This window comes from Acanthochromis polyacanthus, chromosome 20 (assembly GCF_021347895.1).
Source record: "Acanthochromis polyacanthus isolate Apoly-LR-REF ecotype Palm Island chromosome 20, KAUST_Apoly_ChrSc, whole genome shotgun sequence".
In the NCBI taxonomy this organism is placed as follows: Eukaryota; Metazoa; Chordata; class Actinopteri; family Pomacentridae; genus Acanthochromis; species Acanthochromis polyacanthus.
Genome location: NC_067132.1, coordinates 29,501,465 through 29,512,756, shown reverse-complemented (window position 1 = coordinate 29,512,756; position 11,292 = coordinate 29,501,465). Strand labels below are relative to the sequence as shown.

The window sequence follows — 11,292 nt, the reverse complement described above, 5'->3', positions numbered from 1 at the left end:
CACAAAAACGAGAAAAATTGTCCCGAAATGTTCAAATATGCCAGCAAAAACATAAAAACTCACCACAAAAAAAGCCAAATTTACAACATAACTTGCAACTCAAATTTGGCACAAAAAAACATGCAAAAACAGCCACAGAGGGACGCAGGCTTACCCCCAAAAGAGCCAAAACCACCCCGAAATGTTCAAATTTAGAGAAGCCGCCCTGATGCTTCTCCTGCAGGGGGTTCAAACCACTGATGTGTTTTATTTTAGTGCAACAAACCAAAAGTTGAGCATTTTTCTGCAGTGAAGCGACACAGCAGTAAGGCTGTCCGTGACCAGACACGCTTCCTCTCATTGCCTGTGGTCATGATTCTGCATCGTTCATGTCAACACCGAGCATCTTTTGTGTGTCTTTGCAGCAAACAGAAGATGGTCTACACCTACAGACTGCTGCAGACGCACTCTGGACACTACACTCTGCTGGTAACAAACACACAAGCACATGAACGTAAACACACAGCCCTGCAGTCGGTGCGCGTTTCACTTTAACTGTGCAGCATGAAAGTCTAAATGCTGCTTGCAAACCACCAAAGTGCAGCGATTAAATTCTGGTGGTAAAATAGAGTCTTCTCTGAAGGACTGAGCCGTTTAGCCCTCGTGTCGTCCTGCGGGTCGAATTGATGGAAATTTGGTGGAAAAAAAGAAATGTAAAAAAAAAAATGTTTCTTTAAGAACATTCATTAAAAAAATCAACCAAAATCCAGTGAAATTCGCTGGATTTTGGTTGATTTTTTGTGAATGTTATTAAAGGAAATATCATCATTTTTTGGCAGATTTTACAATTTTTTTTGAAAATATTTACAAGAATTTTCTCGCCAAATTCAGGGGATTTTTTAAAATGAAACTTTGAAGGAATTATTGGAATTTTCTTCCTGAAGGTTTTGTAAGTTTTCAAAAATGTGGAGAATTTTTTTTGCTGAATTTTTGGATTTTTTTCAGACAAGGAAACAATATTTGTCGTCCTGCGGGTCAAAATGACCAGTTTTAAAGTCTGGAAATGTGGGGAAAAAATATTTTCACAGTGAAACTTCTAATGTCCACATTTTCAACATTTTTGGGACTTTTTGGGTGGAAAAAAAGAAATGTTAAAAATGATGTTTCTTTAAGAACATTCACATAAATGCACGTGATTTTTTGTGAATGTTCTTGAAGAAAATATTAGAAGTTTTACTGATATATATGTAACCACTTTAGATATTTTTAGGATTCTTTTGGAAGATTTTTAGTAATTTTTGAAAAATATTTCCAAGAATTTTCTTGGCAAATTTGGAGGATTAAAAAAAAAACTTTTAAGAAATTATTGGAAATTTTTTCCTGAAGGTTTTGCAAATTTTCTGAAATTTGGGGATTTTTTTTTAGTTTTTAGTTTTTTTCAGACAAGGAAGCAATGTTTTTTGATGCCTGCAAATGAGGACAACAGGAGGGTTAATGCAGCTTCATTACATCTACGGAACGTGATTGAAGTCTATAAACTTAATTGGTCGAAAATATCCATTAAATTCAACGTAGATCACAGAAAATTCCACATTTCCTTCAGATTTTCATTCAAAATACAACAGCAGAATCACCCCTAGTCCCACAGCTGAGTCTCTAATACTGTTAAAGTTGTCAAACTGAAGCTGATTCAATCTGACTTCAGTGAAATCACCCTGCCGTAATTAGCTGTGTTATTTTTGTTTGTGAAAAAAAGTGCGGCCAGCACGAAATCATCGTCCTCCAATGCATGAGTGCCACAGAAAAAGGGAACAAGAAACCAAAATAGCTGGTTCTTCTGGGTTTGTGGTGCTTTCACACATACGCCTTTTGGTTCGCTTAAAGTGGACTGGAGTCCGCAACACCAGCAAGTACGGTTCGTTTGGGCTGGTGTGAAAGCAGACCAGATGTTTTTGGTGCGGACTAAAGAACCGGACCGAGACCACCTTCGAGAGGTGGTCTCGGTCTGCTTCTATGTGAACTCTAGTTCGGTTCGCTCCTGGTGAGAACACAAACCTGTCTCCATTCAGACCTGCTTGATGGCGCAGCAGACTTTTTGGTGTACGGGAGCTTCCGTAGCAACCTGCACAGGGAATTTTGGGATAACGATAACGTCTTGCAATGCATCTTCTCCGTGCCAAAAACGACTGTTTAATGTTCTCGTACTGAATGCGAGCTTCATGCTGGAACAGCAGCATTATTTGTGCTTGCTGCATAAAGCAATGATACGAATATATGGCAACAAGAAGGAACAGGAGCACATAGTTCATTGTTTACGAATAAACCAGCCTGTTGTTTTCTTCTGGGATTTTTCCCTCTTCACATGCTGCGCCAATCAGCGTTCACCTACGTCATTATTTTTGTGAACAGCGCCGCCAAACGACTGGGGGGAGATATAACATTCATCGTAGTTGGTTCAACTGCGAAAACACTGGTGTGAATACGAACCGAACCAGTTGAAATTAGCAACATTGTAACAACGTTTGGGTCCAAATGAACCACTCTAACGGACTAACAGGTGTGAAAGCACCCTAAAGATTGACAGAGACACAGAGAGCACAAATGCACCTGTGTGATGGAAAAACACCGTTCTGTATTTACATTACATTTATATTTGAATAATTTCAGTTTACACATCAAAAACAGGACTTTTCCTGACTAAGAATGGACATTTAAGGAGTTGAATAAGCACAACGTGATAAACTTCTATACATTTTCCTGTAATTTCTGACCATTATGTAGGTAAAAATGTGTATTATGCTGAAGTAAATGAAGCCCAAATGAACAAATCTTGTTCAAAGCTATATTTATGCTCAATTCTTTGTATTTTGCTGCATTTGACTTCTCTTTGGGGCAGCTAAAAACTTGTTTGTTGGCACCAAAACTGCGTCTTTTTAGGAAAAACACTGCAGCATTTAACACACTGAATTGAACTGATTGAAAGGGACGAGAAACATGACCTGCCACCTTTTAACATCAGTGTTCTGCAGTCACTAAAACATCTTCAGAGATCTTTAAATCACTTAAACTTTCATGCAGGTTAATGCAACTTACAGGGTTCCACAGATTCCTGGAAAACAGATAATAAAAGAGCAGAAAAAGAAAGTCATGCACGCAAGAAATGAAAATGATAAAACATAAAGTGCATCCACGTAAAACGGTGTATCATCAGCGAACGGGCAAATGCAAATAAATCACTTTGGACCATTAGAAAGATGGAAGTCACATTTTTTTTTGCTGTTAAATGTTGATATTTGGGAAGTTGTTTAAAGATAACTTAAATGTCAAACCTGCCGACAGGTTTCAGAACAGACAGATAAAACATTTTTGCTGAGACTGAAACAAAGGCAGGCCTCAGGTCTTTGGACAGATTTGTCAATGGGGATGAATGTTAAATCCTTTTGGATGTTTTTTGTCATTTTGTCTGAAAGTAGAATGGTTAAACGTTGAGAAGTGCATTTATTCACCCACATTTAGTGTCTGTCTCTGCTGACACTTTATTAAAATGCAAAAAAAAAAAGCAGAACAAAATAGAAAAACTTCACACATACGCTACCAGTCATTGAGGTACCCTGCATTTATTTTAGAGTGTTTTGACGCTTAGAGACTAAAACAGTCCTAAATATCATGTATGTTGCACAGGCAGTCTTTTTAAATCACATAAACATGAATATTAACCATTTTAACACTCACTGTTCTGAATACAGCACCAGGGATGATTCTGCTGCTTTATTTTGAATGAAAATCTGAAGGAAATGTGGACTTCTCTGTGATATACGTTGAATTTGATCGATAATTATGACAGATTAAGTTAGATTTACAGACTTCAGTCATGTTTCATGGATGTCATGAAGCTGTTTTAAAGCGACATAATACCTTTGAGATATACTAGCCTTAAGAAATGAGTTTGGAATGAGATCAAATCTGGTGCCAAGGAAATGATGAAACTACGGTAGGTTGTCTAAGAAGTTGGTGTTGGCAAATAATGAGTTGAATGAATAGAATTTATTTAGTTTATTTTAGTTTGATAAGCAATAATTGATTAAGAAAATTAGGAAAATTAAATAAATTGTCCACTTGGTGACCATACTGGATGCTTTTGCTGGTTAAATTTGATTGATTTTATAGTTTATGACCTGTTGTTAGATGAACTGTGAAATAAAAGTGTAATTTTAGCTGCACAGTCAGAATATTTTTACTGATTGTTGGTAGTTATTAATTTGGGATGTTATTTTATTCTGTAACTTTTTAGTTGGGTGGTTTGTTTCCTCTCAAACCCAACTCATCATTTGTTCTGTGGACCTATTTAAAGGGTCGAATCACCTAAATTTTTACAAAACACACTCAAATAAGTCATTGTTTTGATTTTTCATGTGTTTATCTCCTGAACTTCTAAAGTTATGAGGCCTCAAAAAAAATCCAGATGAAAAATTGTGAACTTTCACCCACTTTTATTCCACTTGTAATACTGAAACTATTCATAGTATGAAAGTAAAACTGTGCATGAGTTCATTAAATACACTAAATTTATACTGCAGGTAAAGAATCAGCTGATTCTGAGAACTTCAGACGTGAGGAACTGATTGATTTTTAGCTTTTTATCTCAGTTTTCTAACCTATATAGTCCAACTATTACTGACTGAAGTGTTTGTCTGTCCTCAAACATCTGAACAAACCCCAAAATTAACCACAGACCAGAGCAGTCTGGATGCTATTAGATGGAAACTGAGTAGTCGTTGTCTCACCCCCGTGACACAGGAAACTCCTGTGACGTCGGTTCAAACAGAACAACACCTCGACAATAACAAGCTGATTTTTCTGGGGATGACTTTATCCAGCCCACTCGTTCATTTTTCCACCATCATCAAAAGCATCTCTTCAATCCATAGTAAAGGCTAAACGTGTGCTGACATGCAATCCGCCTCCCAAGAAGGCCGAGCAGCTCAGTGATGGTGTTAAAGTTAAATGTCAGATTAGTCTGAGGCGGCTGGAGACTTAAAGTTTCAGCCCATTTCAGTCTTTAAAACCTCTTTTCATGCTTGTGTTGCTGCCTGCAGACATGTTATTTTTCATTTTCTTCCATGTTTGCATCAAGTTTTAACTTTCAACTCCAAATAAATATCATTGTGGGCTCTGTTTGTAACTCATTATATTCTTCATTTGGGTATTTTTTATTTATCTATTCCACATTTTTTTCTGTTTTTACCTGTTGGTTGCACAAAACAATACAGTTTGAAGATAAAGGGACCTTTTTCACTAATATTTGTGTCACTTCTTTGAGTTTTTTTTTTCCGCTTTTTTGTTTTGCTTATTATTTATCGCATATCATTTTCCCAAATTGTTGTGTTTCCTCTTTGTTTCTGCTAATTATTTGCCCGCTTAACTATGTATGGAGTCACAGGAGTGCCACATCAAAATATAAATAAATAAATGTGGAAATGCAAAGAGAAATACAAATAAATAAATAAATAAATGAATAAATGTGGAAATATAAAGAGAAATAAATAAATAAAAAGGAAAATTTTGTCTTTACTTTTACCTTTTCTATTTTTTCCTTTTTATTTATTGATTTATCTTTATATTTCCACATGTATTTATTTATTTTTATTTATTTATTTATTTCTCTTTAGATTTCCACATTTATTTATCTATTTATTTATTATTTATATTTTGATGTGGCACTCCTGTGACTCCATACTTAACTGATGTTTAGAGCAAAAAATAAATAAATCCACATTTTTGCTTGTTATATCGTGTGGATTTTCTGTTTTATATCTTTATGAACTAAATAACTTAGAATTTGTCCTGTCGGTCGGATGAAACAAACTGATATTAAAACAGCGGAAAGGTAAAGTAACACATGCAAGAAATGAAAATGATAAAGCACTGACAAAGGACAGCCACGTAGAACGGTGTATCGTCTGCATATGTGCAATAAAAATACATCAGTTTGGACCATTAGAAAGTTGGAAATCCAACTTTTTTTACAGACGGTTTAAAGACATGCTGGTCTCTGAGAGAGAAAAATTGGCCTTTTTTCTTCTTTTCAAATGAGCTACACTCCCTGTCAAAAGTTTTAGGACACTTTCTCATTCAAATGGATGGGAAAGTGTCCTAAACCTTTTGACAGGGGGTGTAGTTCATAAATTAGATGAAATTTTGCACAAACATTCACAATGTTTCAGAAATGATCCCATTTCACGTAATGAAGTTTAACACTTTTTAGTAATTTTTGTGTAACTCCTTTGACATTTTTTGTTGTTATTCCCCTTTTTTTTGCTTCTTATTTCATTTCTTAACTAACATTCAAAGCAAAAACAAATCACGTCTTGTGGGTTTGCTGTTTTTCCCAGACTGATATTTTTACAGTCTGAAGGCGTCACGTTAAAAAGGCATGTTTCTTTCTTCTTTTCTGACATTTTCTGGACAAAATGACTAACTGATCAACTGATTAAGGGGGTGAAATTTAGCACAAACATTTGTGGTGCTCCTGAAATTAATCACATTTCCTGTAGCATCATTGTGAAGTTTAACACTTCTAATTTTGGCCTTTTTGCACTTTTTTCCTACAGCTCATTTTGCCATTTCTCCATTTGATTGTTTCATTGTGGAAATTTGCTGTTTTTCTCAATTTTACACCTTTATGACCTGAATATCTTTTAGTTTGTGTGTTAGTTGCACAAAACAAGGTTAGAGATGTCTTGTTGAGCTCTTCTTTTCTAAATTTTTACCAGGAAAACCACAAATTTCTAGATGTTCTACAGATTTATCACGTTTCCCATAGTGCCAAAAGGAGGTTTACCACTTTTGGTTTTGGTCTTTTTGTACATTTTTCTGCAGCTTTTGAACCATTTCCTCCCTTGTTCTACTCCAGTTTTACCAATTATTTAATTCCTTCAGTACTATTTAAAGCAAAAAAAAATCACACATTGGCTGGTTTCGTTGTGGAGATTTGCTGTTTTTCTCCGTTTTATGTCTTTATAAACTGGTTGTCTTTGAGTTTCTTCTGTTGGTTAAACAAAACAAGATCTTTTGAAGACGTCATGTTGGTCTCTGAGCCAGAAAAAAAAATATTTTTTTTCTTCTTGTCTAACATTTTACCAGCAAAATCACTAATTTCTTGATGCTGCAGAGATTTATCACATTATCTGTAGTGCCAAAAAGTGGTTTTCCATTTTTTGTTGTGGTGTTTTTACACTTTTTTCTACAGCTTCTTTTACCATTTTTCCACAGGGTAGTTTCCCCTTCTTTTACTCCTGTTTTACCAATTATTTCATTCCTTAAGTTACATTTAAAGCAAAAAAGTTCACACATTGGCTTGTTTCATTGAGGAATTAAGCCGTTTTTCTCAGTTTTACGTCTTTATGAATGGAATAACTTTGAGACTTTTCAGACAATTTTTAGACCTTATGTTGGGCTCTGAGAAAGTATTTGCTTCTTTTCTTTCTTAAAATTTTAACTAGCTGAGTAACTCAGTTTTTTTGCAAACATTCATGATGCTTTAGTAATGGTGCCAACATTAGGTTTAGCGCTGTTGATTTTGGTGTTTTTCCACATTTTTCTCCTCCTGTATGTGCAACCTTCTTTTACCGTTTTACCGTATTGTTGTTTTTTCCCTACTTCCATTTGCATTTTACTAGTTATTTAATTGCTCAAGTAATGTTTAAAGCAAAAACAACCAGGCTTTTGCTTGATTTTCTGCTGTATACACTACCATTCAAAAGTTTGGCGTCACTTAGAAATGTCCTTATTATTAATAGAAAAGCAGTTTTTTTCAATGAAGATATCATTAAATGAATGATAAATCCAGTGTAGACATTGTTAATGTGGTAAATGACTATTCTAGCAGCTGGTTTCACTCCTGTGTTCTAATGCTACATTGTGTTAGCTAATGGTGTTGAAAGGCTCATTGATGATTAGAAAACCCTTGTGCAGTTATGTTAGCACATGGATAAAAGTGTGAAATTGTCTGGGTGACTCCAAACTTATAGATGCTAGTGTAAATGTTAGATTGTTCAAACTCTGCTAAAGAGAACCCCCCAGTGAATTATAGATAGTAGTTCAAGAGTCCTTCCACTGACTTGTGCTTTACTTTCTGGTGTTTCCGCAGACGGCTGGATGTGTGGAGGAGACGTTCTTTAAGAATCTGGACGATCTGATCCGTCACTATAAGAGGAAGAACCAGGGTCTGGCCATCCATCTGCGCCATTCGGTCAAAAGGAAGACGGCCTTGTTGATCCAGCCCCGAAGTCCACGCCAACCAGAGTCTCAGAAGGAACCGAGCCGCCCGGCCGAAGAGGAAGAGCCCGACTACGAGAGTACGTCACGCTTGTTTCTCAGCGTCTTCTTTGACTTCTGGTCTGTTTGACATTTTCCTTCCTTTTTCCTGCAGATTGCCCGAGCTCCGAATACGTGGAAGTTCTTCCTGATCAAGTCTGACGTTCAGCATCGAACACGTAAAGAACCAAAGACATTTTAGAGGATTAAATAAACTCACAGCCTGGCTCTCAGTCAGGACGAAGCTGGTTTTATACATCATATGGACAGAACTCTCCGTCTTCTTGTGTTTCTTTCACTTCTTTCTGTTTTTGTGGTCGGTCGGTCCAGAACTGAATCATTCCAACAACTTGGATGAACATTCTCAACTTCCCTTTAGAGAAGTTGTCATTGACGACCATTGGATGGATTTTTGCAACATTCAAGCATTTGTGTTCCCCTGAGGATGAACTGCGATAACTCTGGGGATCCTTTTTTTGCCTTTGGAGCCAACAATATGTTGGTTTATTTTGGATATTTTGGGGGGAGTACATAAAGCTGGAGGGCCTGAGAGGAAGTTTTAAGTGTCAAACATATAATTTCCCATATTCTGGAGACTTTTTATGCACCAGTTTATTCCTTTTCTGTTTCAATTTATGGTAAAAATGGTTATTTATGTGATTCAGAATCTATTAGAATATTCCAGAACAGATGCAGTGGTTGAATGAGCTTGTACCTCACGTTATAAAGAGTAATAAAAGGATGCTGATTGTTGTAAGATTAAGAAGATACAAGCATTAATCTTAAATGAGTCACACAATCTGGATTGCAGTTGTTTTTTTTACGATATTAAGAGAACAAACGAGTCTATTTGACCATGCTGACTTACAGAAATATAGATTTATCTGATTTTTTACGTGGTTTTTGCTCCACTGGATGCAGTAAAACAACATCAACAATATCAGGAATGTCACTTTTCTTCTCCAAAATTTCCGCCTGTGCTGGTTTTTTAAATTTATTTCCACTCCTAATAAATGCTATATACTGTAATGTGCTTTTTATCAAACTGTATTGTTGATTTAAACGTATTCGTTCAAGAATATTTGACTCTGCAAAGAAATATTTCAAATTTTGCTCCTGCATCGCCTCACATGACGACTTTAGGACAAACATGCAGCATTAACGACTCAAATAAATATTCAGTTTAGTTGTAAAGTGAGCTTTCACACATGATAAGGTCAGTTAAAACTGTGCCACCGTGATAAATGACGATCGAGAATCAGATGTGTTGATCTTCTTTTGTTTTCTGAGCCTTTCTGAGAATTTCGTCTTCTTCCACTTTTGTTCTTTTGGCGCCAACCTTTACAGTAAATGGTCATAGCAGAGATAAGCATCAGAAACGCTGCTGGGAACTCGACTTTGACCCACAACTTGACGGCACGTGTTAAATTCAGAGCGAAATGATGCTTCAGTTCATTTCAAGAAGAGTGTTTCATTTAGATGATTGTGACACACGTGTGGCTTTTTCCTTCTGAGTGCATTTTCACCACAAGTTGCAGTATAATCGACGACACATTCTGGTCTTATTTGAGTCATTTAAAGCTCTTCTGCTGATGCTTGTTGTGGCTTTAAACCTACAGGCTTGTTTATGTTGTGCTCAGGGTTGCTTTCAAGCCAAAAATAGGATGTTTTAATAGCCTTCCTCCTCACTCAATGTAAATATTCTCTATATATGAACCTGTTTTTAACTGCTTTTCCCATTATGTGTTTTCCTTTGACTATGTGATTAAAATTTCAGTCTTGCAGGTACAAGAACCCTGAGCTCTGACCTCCTTTCTTTGCTGTTAAAATGTGACTTCTTGCAGGACAAATAACCTGAAAGATGCCTGTGATCTGCCTCTGTCTCGTAGCCTGTACGGACAAACAGCAACCACACATCCTGTCAGTTTTCACACCCCTCCACTACAAACTCAACTCTCTGCTCTGTATCTCTTCCTCATCTCCCTTTTTTCTAAACATGCATTACAACTGAGCCCACTTTTGCACGTCCAGGTTGTTTTTTTTCAGTGAAAATACGGGTCGGGTTGCTCATTTAAGGCAAAGTTTTTGCACAAATTCTAATCAAACGACACGTGAAAAAGAGCGAGATGGAAAAAGTCAGCGGTGGGCTTCTGAACCTTCAGCAGGGTCCGGCCACAGTTTCCACAGAGGAAGCTCAACATGCAGATAGCACAGAAGCCCAACAGCAGATCAGATAGTGGAAAATGTGACGAGTAATTTTAAAGTCAGGCAATATTAACCACTGATGGACGAACACGGGGGCCGATGTGTTTGTCTCTAATGCAGGAAATTCTGATGATCTTTCATAACCACAGTCAAAACAGTTAATGTTATGGGTTTATTTCAACAAAAAATTCACCAACAACTCAAACATTCCCAACAGGATTACCCTTAAAATCTAGTATGTATGCAGTCGATGTAGTTTGTAACAGAAAAACAGACAAACAATACGTTTAATACGATCCAACACAGAGTACGATAAGATGTCGTTGTGGGCCAAACATCCAAATAAGGTCAGTAAAATGAAAAACATCAACAGCACCACAAACCACCGAGTTAAACAAGCTCGACCGTATTTTCGAAATGGAACAGTCTGTGGTGGACGTTGCACATTTGCACTGCAGGTGTTTGCTGATTTACACAGTAATAAATATATAACTGATTCAGCGTTACCATGAAGAAAATATATGCGGCCATGAAATAAACTAAGGAGGCAGTAATTATATACATGAACGCCCTAAGTAAAGAAGTAAAAGTTGTTTTGAAAAGCTTTTTTTTAATCTTTTCCCAAAGGCCTACATTTATTTTATTTACTCATGTCACATTTGTTCATTTTAAAAAGCTGCGGTGCCTCCAGCAGTGTTTCATAGTATTTATTTATTTATTGCAAGCCTATTTAACGTATTTTAATTTCATTTTAGTTGGTAAACCTATATGGATCACCATTTTATCTAGTAA

The 11,292-nt window shown here is 36.4% G+C and overlaps 1 protein-coding gene across 2 annotated transcripts in view; it reads left to right on the top strand.

The window, feature by feature from the left end:
* si:ch73-264p11.1 (uncharacterized protein LOC100000923 homolog) overlaps positions 1–10,089 on the top strand; it is a 13,736-nt gene extending 3,647 nt beyond the window's left edge. For both annotated transcript variants that reach the window (XM_051940143.1, XM_022222506.2), the window contains 3 exons: positions 405–468; positions 8,129–8,336; positions 8,411–10,089. In XM_051940143.1, coding sequence (XP_051796103.1) covers positions 405–468; positions 8,129–8,336; positions 8,411–8,457 — 319 coding nt within the window. In that variant the 3' untranslated portion in view covers positions 8,458–10,089. The remainder of the gene's footprint in view (positions 1–404; positions 469–8,128; positions 8,337–8,410) is intronic.
* Positions 10,090–11,292: the final 1,203 nt, after the last annotated feature.